General features: G+C 47.3%; 1 protein-coding gene across 3 annotated transcripts; it reads left to right on the forward strand.

Annotated features, from left to right (window-relative positions):
• Window positions 1-118: 118 nt before the first annotated feature.
• Window positions 119-8,452, forward strand: AIRIM (AFG2 interacting ribosome maturation factor). Of its 3 annotated transcripts, XM_061412468.1 has the most exons (5): window positions 122-386; window positions 573-853; window positions 2,776-2,955; window positions 5,025-5,143; window positions 5,313-8,452. In XM_061412468.1, exons 2-5 carry the CDS (start codon window positions 579-581, stop codon window positions 5,348-5,350), a joined length of 612 nt encoding a protein of 203 aa, XP_061268452.1. In that variant the 5' UTR covers window positions 122-386; window positions 573-578; the 3' UTR covers window positions 5,351-8,452. The 3 variants fall into 3 exon arrangements, with proteins under 3 accessions (XP_061268451.1, XP_061268450.1, XP_061268452.1); XM_061412467.1 differs by having other exon boundaries at window positions 119-386; window positions 576-853; window positions 5,025-8,452; XM_061412466.1 differs by having other exon boundaries at window positions 120-386; window positions 5,025-8,452.
• The last annotated feature ends 4,150 nt before the right edge of the window (window positions 8,453-12,602 follow it).

The following is a 12,602-nucleotide window of genomic DNA, read 5'->3' on the forward strand; positions in this document are numbered from 1 at the left end:
CTTAGGAGAGTCTCACAACAGCCAATCACAGAGAAGCTTCGCAATCGGGCAGCCAGTCCACATGTAAACTACAGCACCCAGAAGGCATTGCGGTCTGCCCGCATATTTTTCGCGACTCTGCAGCCACGTCTGGGCATGCGCAGCGAAATAGCGGAGGCGTGCGGGGGTCTTGGAATTTCCTTAAACTTTTATTGGTTTAGTTTTGTTTTCCCGCTGGTTTAGAAGAGCGGCCGGAGACTTCAAGTAGAGGAGACAAGATTCTGGCTCCGGAAGCACGGGTCGGCCCAGTGAACCTTCAGTCTGAAACTGCCCGAAGCCAAGGGGTAGTCAGGAACCTTTCGCGAGGTGGGAAACGAAGGTTCTGCCTTCCGAGAGCCCCTCTGAAGGTAAGACTCGCGCTAGAAACACCTGTCGGGAGAGATAGACGGCCCTACCTGAGGAAACTTTGTTTAGCTGGACCTCCCCGAGAACGGAAATAACTCCCACCCGTGACTCGGTCCTTTGCCTGTCGACTTGGGACCCTAATGATATTTGTTTTTTCCTGGTTTTTGTTTGTGTTTTCACCCCCACAGTAGAAGATGACTGAAGATCAGCCTTTGCTTGCCGTGCAGGAGGCCCTGAGGAAGTGCTTTCCCGTGGTGGACGAGCAGCAGGGCCTGTGGCAGAGTGCTCTGAGGGACTGCCCGCCCCTCCTGGCCTCCCTCAGCAACCTGGCAGAGCAGCTGCAGGCCGCACAGAACCTGCGATTTGAGGATGTGCCCTCACTTCGGCCCTTCCCAGACTTACAGGAGCGGCTGAGGCGCAAGCAGCTGGCGGCTGGTGACACTATCCTGGACAAGCTGGGAGAGAGGCTGTAAGAGGCACAGTGGCGCTCTTCCTTGGCCTAGAGATGTTAAAACTGGGTATTTAATAATCTAGGATCAGTGAGAAGGGGGTTTTTCTCCTTACTTAAGAGAATGGTATTTGGGGGGGTGTCAACCTTACCCCCTTTCCATCTGTTGCAATGGGACCTCTCTCTGTCAAAAAACCGTTTTCTGGCACTTCCCTTATCAGCTAGGCGTGACGGTGGTGGACTTAGTAAAAGTTATCAAAGCAGAGCAGAAAAGCAACGGAGAAAGCTCATTGGCCCTCCACTGCAGTTTTCCTTAGGTAGAAAGCAGCAGGAGTTACACTGTAAACTTAGTAGGTGCCAGCAGCAAGGATTTTACATACATTATCTCAAAATCTTTTCAACAACTCTGTGACTTAACCTCACTTAATCCCATTTTTCAGGTGAGGATACTGAGGCTCACGCAAATTGCCTGTGCTCAGGCAGTTAGTAAATAGTAAAGCTAGGATGCTAATCCAAGTGCCTGTGGTACTGGGGCCAGAAGCTCCTAACCACCGCTTTGTTCTGCTGTGCGTTGGTGTCTGAGCCAGGAGGAGCACCAATGTTAGGCCCTCGGTCTTAGAGTTACAGGTAGTTGGGGATGGAGAATAGAGGGCACATATGGCCTTCCCTTAACCAGGATGAAAGAAGGTTCTAGTGTGTAGGGTTTGCCATAGACTGATAGGAAACTCAAAGATGGGGACCTTCTTTGTATTTATCTGTACTAAAAACATTAAGAACCTATGGGGTGCAAAACGCAGGTGCTAGGAATATAGTAGTAAGGCCGACTTAGTTCCTAAGTTGAGTTAAAGAGTCAATTAAGTTAGGTCATTACACATTCTAAGGTATCGAACTTTTATTTCAGTTGATTACATGTTTTTATGTGGGTATTGGGCTGTTATTTTTAGCCTAGGTTTTCATTGTGAGTCACAGTCAAACTTGAAAGCTGCGGTTCTAGGCTAGGGAGTGCCTTGCCCTTTGGGAAGCTGTAGCCTTCGTCTTGGTGGCTGGACCTCTTGGAGTTACCAATGGAATAATAACTTTTTAAATAATTACATAATAATTTTAAAAATAATTATGTAAAAGTAATATAATAAAATTTGCAAAAAAAAAAAAAAATTTGCCATAAGCTAGGTACTTCCCTAATGGCTTAATATGCATTACTGTATTTACTCTTCACAACAGTCCTTTTCCTTCATTGGACAAACGTTTGTTGCTTTGTCTGTCAGTCTCTGTTTTAGGTACTTAGGATGCACAGTGAACAAAAGAGACTTGTTTTTGTTCGTGATTGAGAATAAGTAACTTTCCTGAGATCCACAATAATCTGTGTGTGTCAAGAACCCAAATTTTACCCATTCAAGAATTCACTAGGGTGGGACACGATATAGCATGAGCACAATACTGCTCTATTGCTGTAGTTCCCTCTTGCTTATTCCTTTCACATACGTGGCATTTGACTACGTGTGAACATTTCCTCTCCTTTATGGGAGTCCCAGAAAGCCTGCTTGGTCTTTTCTGTCTTTGGCAGCTGGGCCCATCACACAGCTTTTGAGAGTGATGTAACTTCAGCCTCATCATCTTTAAGTCAATTCTTAATTGTTAAGCCACCCCTCCATCCAAGGCACCTGGGACCAGTAGATCTCCTTCGGAGGCAGTTTTTCCCATTGGGATGTGTGGCAATATCTGGAGACATTATTGGTTGCCACAGCTTGAGATGGGTGGGGACAGTTTGCTCTTGTCATCTAGTAGGTAGAGGCCAAGGTTGCTGCTGAACAACCTATAACGCACAGGGCAGCCCTCCACCACAAAGAATCATCAGGTCCAAGATGTTCTTGGTACCGAGGTTGAGGAACCTGGCCGTAGGCCTTTCTCATCATATTGCCTAATATCAGACTTTCCCCCCGCAGAGCCACCCTCCTCAAGGTGCGTGATGTGGTCAGCAGCCACGTGGAGCGCGTGCTTCAGATCTATGAGCAGCACGCAGACACGATCGGCCTCGATGCTGTCCTGCAGGCTTCAGCTGCAAGCCCCTCTGTGGCTGAAATGTTGGAGTGGTTGCAGGACATTGAGAGACATTATCGGAATTCATATCCTTTGCACACGTTTCACAGAGCTGTTCTAGGAAGTCTTGTTAACTTCAGTTTTCACCAGATTACATACAAATACGTAGTTTAAGTCAGTTCTCTTTGGATTCCTCCTGTATTCCTTTGTACAGTCATTCCTCAAATCATTTATTGAGCAGATGCTACCTTCCAGCCTTAATTCTAGGTGGTGGGAACTAGGCATTAAAAAAGGGAAAATATATAAAATGTCAGATGATACTAAGTGCCTTGAAGAAAAATAAAGCAGGGAATGGGGAAAGCAAGGGTTAAAGGCGGGCTTGTAGTTTTAAATAGGGTGGTCAGAGCAGGCCTCACTGAGAAAGTGCTGTCTAAGAAGACATGAAGAGGGTGAGGGGAAGAACCGTGTGGATGTTTGGGGCAAAGAGTGTTCCAGGTAGAAGGAGCAGCAAGCGTAAAGTCCCTGAGGTGACAGCGAGCTTGGTCCGTTCAGGAAATAGCAAGGCGTCCAGTAGGGCTCGAGCCAAGTGAAAGGGGCTGGTCTAACAGGTGGTGCTGTCAGGAGACAGGGCTAGGGCTGGGAGGGCCTCCGAGGTCTTTGGAAGGATTTGGGCTTTTATCCTGAGAGAGACAAAAGCTGTAGAAAGTTTTGAGTAGAGGAGTAATCTGATCAGACCTATGTTATCACCCAGCTATGTTCTGAGGGAAGGCTTGGGTGGAAGCCGAAAGACCGTTTCATTGGAGTCCTCTCCCTTTTTCTCTCTAGTCTTGCCTGATAGTCGCGTCTACTCTCTGGCTGGAGTTTCTACCTTCATTTACTCTTGCCTCTAGTTTTTTTCTTCGGTTTCCTGCAGCTGCCTCCCAACTGGAATCTCATGGAACTGCAGGCTCAAATGGATGGAGATCCAACCCCCCCACCAGCCTCCACCCCATCAGCTCCCTTTTTCTTCAGTTGTAGCGTCAACCCTGTCTGGTCACCTAGTCTGTAAACTTGAGGGTTGTCCCCCGAGCCCACTGTTTGCTGGCTGCATGGGTGGCAGCAGCAGCTGGGCTGCGCTCGCGGAGCACCTCCTGTGTGCCGGGTGCTGTTGTAAGGGTGTTGGCTCCACTGTCAGGTCCTTCCGTTCTGTTTCTGTGGTGTTTCTCGGAGATCCCTTCTGTATCCCCACTGCGTGCGCCACGGTCTCACTTGGACCCTTTGTCGCATGCCGTCTCTAGGCAGGTTTTTCTGACCCTGGCTTCTTTCCTTTGAAGGAAGAAGCTACCTCCAGGTAGTGGCCACGCTCTACAGATTTATCTTCAGGAGGTCCTGTTCTGATCCTACTGGGTAGGGCTTCTCCGTAGCTTCTTGTGTCCCTAGGGTGAGACCCCGCGCACTGGTCTGTCTTCTCCCTCCACCTGCCTGCTCAGCTGCCTTGCCTGCTCCCTACACACTATTCCATTTGGCACCTCGTTGGAAGATGTACAGTCCTGAATCCATTCCGTGCTTCCCCTCTTCTTTGTCTTGGTTTAAGCTCTTCCTACCAGCCGGAATCTTCCTACTGTTCTCTGAAGCAGCGGTTCACCACCCTTCTTGGCGCTGGGGACTGGTTTTGTGAAAGTCAGTCTTTCCACAGTCGGGGATGGGAGGGATGGTTCAGGTGGTAATGCGAGCAGTGGGGAGTGGCAGGATCTTCACTTTCTGGACCACTGCTTACCTCCTGCTGTGAGGCTCAGTTCCTAACAGGCCACAGACAGGTACCAGAGATTGGGGACCCCTGCTCTAAGGGGGATGAATTTATCCTGTGAACTTCCACTGAGTTTTTTTATCTCTTCCCATTTAGAGTCTTTTCAGTTTCTGTTTTGTTTTGTTTTGTTTTCCCACCATAGCGAGTTCCCAGTTTGCAGGGGCAGTGTTTCATCCCTTCCCTGTAGCCCAGAACCTTGTGTATAGAGGGACTCGGTAAAGATCTCTAGCAGAGGTGAGCCTGCCCACCTGGTAAATGTAATGATAGCTGTGCTGTTGCTTTTCTAGCTCCTGGGAATGCTCTCCAGGGTATTTTCTTCCTTCAGCACATTTCATTTTCTTTTTGAGCACCTTCCTTAATTCCCAGAAAGTACCTGAAGAGGAAGTACCTCCTGTCCTCAATCCAGTGGGAAGACTTGGGAAACATCCAAGCTTTGCCCAGAGCCTGGGACCGAATCTCAGAAGATGAATACCCGGACCTTGTACAAGGTGCTGGTTTTCATGCAGTCCCTCGTGTCTGCTCCCCTCCTTTCTTTGTCTAGCCTCTTTGGAATCACAAAGAGTTTCCCCCTCCCGGTGCCTCTAGCTTTTACAAATCTGGTGTTTTGTGTTTTCTGAAGAGCTGGTATGCCACATGTTCTCTCTCTTCCTGTTCTAGATGTCATGTTGAATGTTTCCTTCTTCCTGGAAGAGTGAAGAAGCCGTGTGTTTATCGGGAGACTAGGGGCACACAGGTGAAGACCGACATTGCTGCCTTCTTCTATGTCTAAAAAAATGTCAGTACTGCGTCCTGACTTACTGGAAATGTCAGTGCCCAGCGCCTGAGGACTGGCTCTTCAGCGGATTCTGCTGGACATTCCTGATGTTGGTGCTGCTTCATGCTGGGTCGTGGGTGAGGGTACATGGTTACCCCTTGCCCTTCCCTAAGACTCAGGAGAATGGACAGAGGCAGATAGGATGCAGGAAAGGCGATGCAGAAGAACACCAGGGACAGAAGCAACAGCCACAGAAGTGGTAAGGAACGAAAGAGCCAGGGTAGAGAGTTTGCACCACCCCCAGCATCGTCCAAGGCTCTGAGCCTCGTTGACACCAGGTCCTGATTTCCTCTCTTTTTGTCGGTACCTGACTCCTTGATGGAAAAAAATGTGGCTTTGATGATTTAAAGAAATGGAGGTGATGTTGATGGAAAACTCATTATTTTCCAGTTGCAATGGCTCCTTATCATCAGGACACTTTCTAGAGCCTTCCACCAGGGGGAGGTGGTGTAGCATGAATTCTGAGTGTTTTGTGTTTGGATCTGTTCCCTTGCTGCTCTTACTGACAGTAAGTAACTGGGGATAGTGGGGCTGTTAAAATAACAGGGTTTTCTTTTTACCAAAGCCGGCAGCCAATTTGCTACAGGCCCCTGATCTTGGAGTAGCTGCATGGATGGGAGGTCCCAGTCCAGAGTCAGGCAATCAGGATTGTTTCTGAGGCCCAGTGCCTTCATCTGTGAAATGGTTGTGGTCCTTGCAGACCTGTCAGCTTCCTGGGCTGGTTAAAAATCTTGGTTATTGGATGTAAAGGGACTTAAGAAAGAATGTAGATATTTTTCAAAATGAAAATGACTTAAGTTATAAAAGTGATGATACGCTTTTTAAAAAATTATAGAAAAATTATGGAAAACATTTAAAATGTAGAAAACCGTAAAACGAACTCCATCAGAGATATTTTATATGTATCTTTTCAGTGTCCATACTCACAATTTTTTTAACAAAACAATTTGGGTATCATTGATACATACTGTTATTTAAATTGTCTTTAAAGAAACACCTTTATATAGTTGGGCTAGTTTTTCATACCTCTCTCTGTATATAGCTCAACGCGATTGTATACCATTCTATGGATTATTATAGTATTATGTTTTACATGTATTTTTTAAGTCTTCATGTTTTTCTACCTGTGCGTGCATGCTAAGTCGCTTCAGTCGTGTCCTGCTCTTTGTGACCCTGTGGACCATAGCCTGCCAGGCTCCTCTGTCCATTGGATTCTCTAAGCAAGAATACTGGAGTAGGTTGCCACTCCCTGCTCCAGGGGATCTTCCTGACCCAGGGATTGAACCCATGTCTCTTGTGGTTCCTGCATTGCAGGTGGACTCTTTACACTGAGCCACGAAGGAAGCCCATCATATATACAATAATTGTAAATAACCTTAAGACTTTTAAGTATTAGGTCTTACAATGTACTCTGGGGACAGAGGTAAAGGAGAACCCAGAAAGATTTATAGTTCAACCAGGGAAAGATTTAAACCAGTATTTCTCAAGCTTGAGTTCAGTTTGGTTCAGTTGCTCAGTCATGTCCAACTCTTTGTGACCCCATGGACTGCAGCACACCAGCCTTCCCTGTCCATCACCAATTCCGAGTTTACTCAAACTCTTGTCTGTCGAGTCGGTGATGCCATCCAACCATCTTATCCTCTGTCATCCCCTTTTCCTCCCACCTTCAATCTTTCCCAGCATCAGGGTCTTTTCTAATAAGTTAGCTCTTTGCATCAGGTGGCCAAAGTATTGAAGTTTCAGCTTCAGCATCAGTCCTCCCAATGAATATTCAGGACTGATTTCCTTTAGGATTGACTGGTTGGATCTCCTTGCAGTCCAAGGGACTCTCAAGAGTCTTCTCCAACACCACAGTTCAAAAGCATCAATTCTTCGGTACTCAGCTTTCTTTATGGTCCAACTCTCACATCCATACATGACCACTGGAGAAACCATATCTTTGACTAGATGGACCTTTGTCAGCAAAGTAATGTCTACTTTTTAGTGTGCTTTCTAGGTTGGTCATAGCTTTTGTTCCAAGGAGCAAGCGTCTTTCATGCCTGCAATCACCATCTGCACTGATTTTGGAGCCCAAGAAAATAAACTCTGTCACTGTTTCCATTGTTTCCCCATCTATTTGCCATGAAGTGATGGGACGGGATGCCATAATCTTCGTCTTCCAGACCCTGATGCTGGGAAAGATTGAAGGCAGGAGGAGAAGGGGATGTCAGAGAATAAGATGGTTGGATGGCATATAAATCACCAGTATCTTCTTAAAATTTAGATTCCTACTCTGTAGGTCCAGGGTGGGGCCCTGGGCTCTGCATTTCTAACAAGGTCCCAAGTGATGCTGATGATCCAGGGACCAGACTTTTAAGTTGAAGAGATTTACATTGTAATACAATAGTGAAAGTGTATTTGCAGTCAGACAGAGTTCTGTGGGAGAATAGAGGTGACAGCCAGCTGCTTGGGGGACAGCCTCACAGTAACCGTGACATCTCAGTCCGGCCTCGAGGCTTGGAGGAGTGCAGGCTGCTCCACAGCCAGGGACAGTGTAAGCAAAGGCAGTGTTGGAGAAGGACTGGAAGCTGACACCTCCGGGAGTTTGCTGTGTGTGGGCATCGTGCTTGTGGCTTGTATGCCATAGAACTGGAAACATCAACAGTTGAGTATAGCAAGTCACTGGGGTTCACAGTGGGGCATAAGAGTGGCAGGTAATGGGTCTGTAAGGGCGGACTGGAATGAATTTGTGAAGAGCCCTGAATACCTTGCTCGAGAGTATGTATTTTGCAAATGGGAGTTGCTTGTCTGTGTGTGTGTGTCCATGATTATAGTAAAGAACTTGTTAAAACCTCCCTCATTTAAACAAGTAATTATGACTGAATAGCTACAAGTATGTTTATGGTGGTAAGTAATAACTATGTATTATTTAAGTATAATTGTTCCTTCTTAGCCATTCTTATGGTATTAAACTGCTATCTTCTAATTGTTCTTAAATTTATAATTAATTTGGTTAATTTTTAAAGTAAGTGATACGTTCACATTGTACAAAATTCAAAGGGCATAGGTGCATATTCAGTGAAAAGTTCCCCTCTCCCATTACTCAGGCCACCTCACTGGAGGCAACCAATGTTAAATGTTTCACGTGTCCTTCCAAAAATATTCTTCACCTCTATGAACACAGGGGTGAGTATCCTCCAAGATAGCCCCCGTGATCCCAAGGACCCACGCCCTTGTATAGTCCTTTCTCCTTCAGTGTGGGCTGCCCTTACAGACTGCTTCTAATGAACAAAAAACGGTGGAAGTGGTGGGATGTCATTTCTGGAGGTAGGCTGTGAGGAGAGGCTGTGGCTTCCATCAAGGGCACTGCCCCTCACTCCCTTGGGGGAAGTCCACTGTGAGGCTGGGAGGCAGCCCCATGGTGACCTCATGTGGGAGCTTGATGCCTGCCAGAACCCTGCCTGAGCTTGGAAGCAGACCTTCTCCCCAAGCTGAGCCTTTAGATGAGCCCACAGCCTCAGCTAACAACTGACTGTAACCTTGTGAGGACCTAAGCCAAAGGCAACCCAGCTCAGCTAGGCCCAGATTCTTGACCCATGGAAACAAGATAATAAATGTTTAAGTCGTTTAAGTTTGGGGGTAATTCGTTCCACAGTGATAGATGACTTACACAAGCAAATATTGTTGTATTTTCTCCATAACTTCCTACAAATAGTAGCATACTGTGTATCCAAGTTTATACCTTGTTTTTTCCACCTACTTTATCTTAGAGATCATTCTTTATTTAAAGGGCTTCCTCAGTTTTTTCTGTAAGAGTTCCATAGTTTTCTGTTGTGTGAGTATAACATAATTTATTTAGCCCCTTTGTTGTTCTTTAGTCACTTGAGTTGTGTCCAACTCTTTGTGACCCCATGGACTATAGCCTGCCAGACTCCTCTGTCCACGGGATTTCCTAGGCAAGAATACTGGAATGGGTTGCCATTTCCTTCTCCAGGGGATCTTCCTGACCCAGGGATCGAACCTGCGTCTCATACATTGGCAAGTGGTGGGGGGGGGTGGTGCGCGCCGGGGGGGTTGGTTTTCTTTTTAGCCACTGAGACACCAGGGAAGCCCCATTTGGCCCCATACTGATGGCCATTTAGGTTGTTTCCAAAGCCTTAATACCTGTTAGATTTTGGCAGCCTTCTCTCTCATTCCCACCACTGCTCATGGTTTTTTCCCCTGGAATTTTCAATTAGCTAATACCACCCTATTCACTCTCCCACAGTAAAAGAAAAAAAAAAAAAGAATTCTTGATATTTTTACTGGAATCGTATTAAGTTTATAAAGTAATTTAGGGAGAATCATCATATTGGGAATCCTAGCTCTCCTCCTCCAACCATGCCACTGGCTCATTGGTTGAAATATCAAATGTGAGTTCTTTTCTCTGTTTCCCTCAGGTGGGGAAATAGGCTCTTGGTGTTTGGAACCCTCTTCCCTGTCAATTAGACAATCTATTGGGACAGAATGAAGAATTTGTTTTTTTCGTGCCCCTACCCCATCCACATTTAGCGTGGATTTCAAGATTCCTCTCTCAGGCAGAGTAGGGCATCCTGACTTCGCTCAGGCAGATTAAAGCATCCTGACTTTAATCAAGGTGATGGGGGCTGGGTACCATCTCCAGCTTGTTCAGCCATTGGGGTGTTTGAAATTCCTTCTCCCTGTGAGAGGGCAGGCATAACGCACATTTGGAGGAGCAGATTCAGGGATGTGGGGGAAGGAGCTAGGATGCTGATAACCGGCTCAGGTGAAACCTTGCTGAATTCAAGTGACCTGGACCAAGTCTCAGGTCAGCCTCTGACTAGCCAGGTGATCTTGGGCAAGTTGTTTCCCCTTGTCTGAGTTTCAGCTTCTTCATCTGTGCAATAAAATAATGATGTATGTCCTTAAAGAGTTGTGAGGCTCAAGCCCACAGGTGAGGGCTTGTGGTAAATTTATGAACATTGGAGGGGCTGAAATTCACTTGAAACTGCTTAGTCACCTACTAAGTGCATAGGGTTATTGGAAAAGATCCTGATGCTGGAGAAGATTGAGGAGGGCAGGAGGAGAAGGGGGCCACAGAGAATGAGATGGTTAGATAGCATCACTGACTCAACGGACATGAGTTTGAGCAAACTCTGGGAGATAGTGAAGGAGAGGGAAGCCTGCTGTGCTGCAGCCCGTGGGGTGGCAAAGAGTTGGATACGACTTAGCGACTGAACCACAAACAACAACAAAGTGCGTAGCTTTGGGCTTTGCCCTTTTAACGTCTTCCTCAAGGCTTAACAAGCCATGATACGAGTATGCTTTATGAGATGGTGAGTTCCCCGAGTGGCCACAGCTTACCAGTGGCATTGCCAGTATTCGTACCAGGGTTTTCTTGGTTCTGGTGAAAGGGGTCTCTCCCTGACACACGGCTGTTTCCTCTCTGCCACAGAAGGCAGAAGCACCCGCTGACACTTCCTCGGCTGTGACAAGAGTTGGTTTTCCGAATGCCCAGCTATGCCTGGGACGTGAGTCCTCCAGACGCAGCCATGAGTGCGGCACTTCGCCCATCTGGCTTGGCAGGGCACACGAGGCGGCCAAGGCTCAGGGCGCTGCAACCTTGCCAGTTACCCTCCCTTCTGATCCCAGAGCCAGGAGGGCTGGAGCGTGTCCTGGGGCTGCCTGCCAGAGCCTTACACTTTTGCCCCATATGCCAGGGGCTGGGAGGAGAAACCAGTCCTTCCAGGCACTCTCCCTCCTCCCCATCATTCCTGGAAGTCTCCTTCTTGGTTTCTGCCGGGTGCAAAGGAAAGTCACTTTTTCTGAGACTGGTACCTGGTACAGCATAGGAGGGTGCCCCAGAGATTCTGATCCAGTATGTGTGGGCAGGGCCAGGGTAGCTGTATCTTCATCAAGAACCCCCTCATTTTTTTGCGGGGTCATTCTTGAAGAAATAGCCTTAAGCCTAAGAAAAAGGCAGCAGCATAGAGAGAGCTGGGTAGGATGGCTACAAAGATTGCGCTGCTCTAGGAAAGAAACAAGCCTTAATAACTTCCTCATGGCGCCTCCTCTTCCCTTTTTGTAGCTGGCCCTCAATTCCAACAGGCACCTCGGCTCTGTTCCCCCAACCCCTCTGTGCTGTTCGGAACAAGGTAGCGTCACATGTGTACATAGCACCTTATCTGCCACATCCATATTCTTTAATTCGGAAGTGTCCCTGCATGCCCAGCACAGAACAAACTGCCGTGACACAAAGATAAACAAGAGACGTACACAGTAGGTCTGCAGATACATAAGGCCGCTGTGATACATGCTATCACAAAGATGTGCTGGCAATGCAGTGAATGGAGAGAGATGGACCCTTTCTCTGGGCTCTTGTGGGAGGCAAGGAAAGTGAGCGTAAGAATAGGTGATGTTCTCCAGCAACTTAAATTCAGCTTCCCCGTGGTCTGTAACGGAGTGAGTGATGGGGGAGGGAAGGGGCTGACCCAGCCCGTTTGCCATCATATGAAGCAGGGAGCAATGTCTTCCCGGTTCAGATGTGTGCAGTACTTCTTAGTTTGCACAGAGAGCCCAGACTAATAAATCCACCACTCAATTGCAATCCCCACAGTGTGTTTATAGGCAGCAGCTGACTTTTATCAGCTCGTTTGTTCTTTCATATAAGCAGAGTTTTATGAGGGTCTCCTGAGCTGGCTCGTAACGCGATGAAACGGCTGCAAAACTCAGCCATAAACCCCCGGCACCTGCCAAGCAGAGGATGCTGTTTTCCAGGCACATTTTGTCCAGCTGGCGGCTCTGTCCCCTTGCCCAGTTTGCATTTTTGCACTTGTCTCTTTAAACTTGAGTTTGTTTTTCAGCTCTCTGTGGCCTCTTTAAAGGCAACTGAAAAATGAGGGGTAGGAAAAAGAAACTAGAAAGTTAACGTCTGTGCTAAAAATTACGTCTGGCTTATGTTGCCCTGAAAGCTGGTTTTGATCCCACTGCTGAAATGGAGACCAGGCTTCCCAGCCACACGAACCCCAGGGCCGGGGACTGGTGGACGGTGCCAGCCAAGCCTGTTAATACTTTGATTCTCTTTTGGGCCATTACTGTTTGTGCTTGCCAAAGGCCCCGATCCTCCATTGTCGGTTCTGTAAATGCAAGGAACA

Source organism: Bos javanicus, chromosome 3 (assembly GCF_032452875.1).
Source record: "Bos javanicus breed banteng chromosome 3, ARS-OSU_banteng_1.0, whole genome shotgun sequence".
Classification (NCBI taxonomy): Eukaryota; Metazoa; Chordata; class Mammalia; order Artiodactyla; family Bovidae; genus Bos; species Bos javanicus.

Excerpts from the sequence above, each read along its gene's own strand:
- AIRIM (XM_061412467.1), top strand. The coding sequence starts at position 579 with ATGACTGAAGATCAGCCTTTGCTTGCCGTGCAGGAGGCCCTGAGGAAG. Across the intron at positions 854-2,775 it reads GACAAGCTGGGAGAGAGGCT|AGCCACCCTCCTCAAGGTGC; the intron begins GTAAGAGGCACA and ends TTCCCCCCGCAG. Across the intron at positions 2,956-5,024 it reads GAGAGACATTATCGGAATTC|GTACCTGAAGAGGAAGTACC; the intron begins ATATCCTTTGCA and ends AATTCCCAGAAA.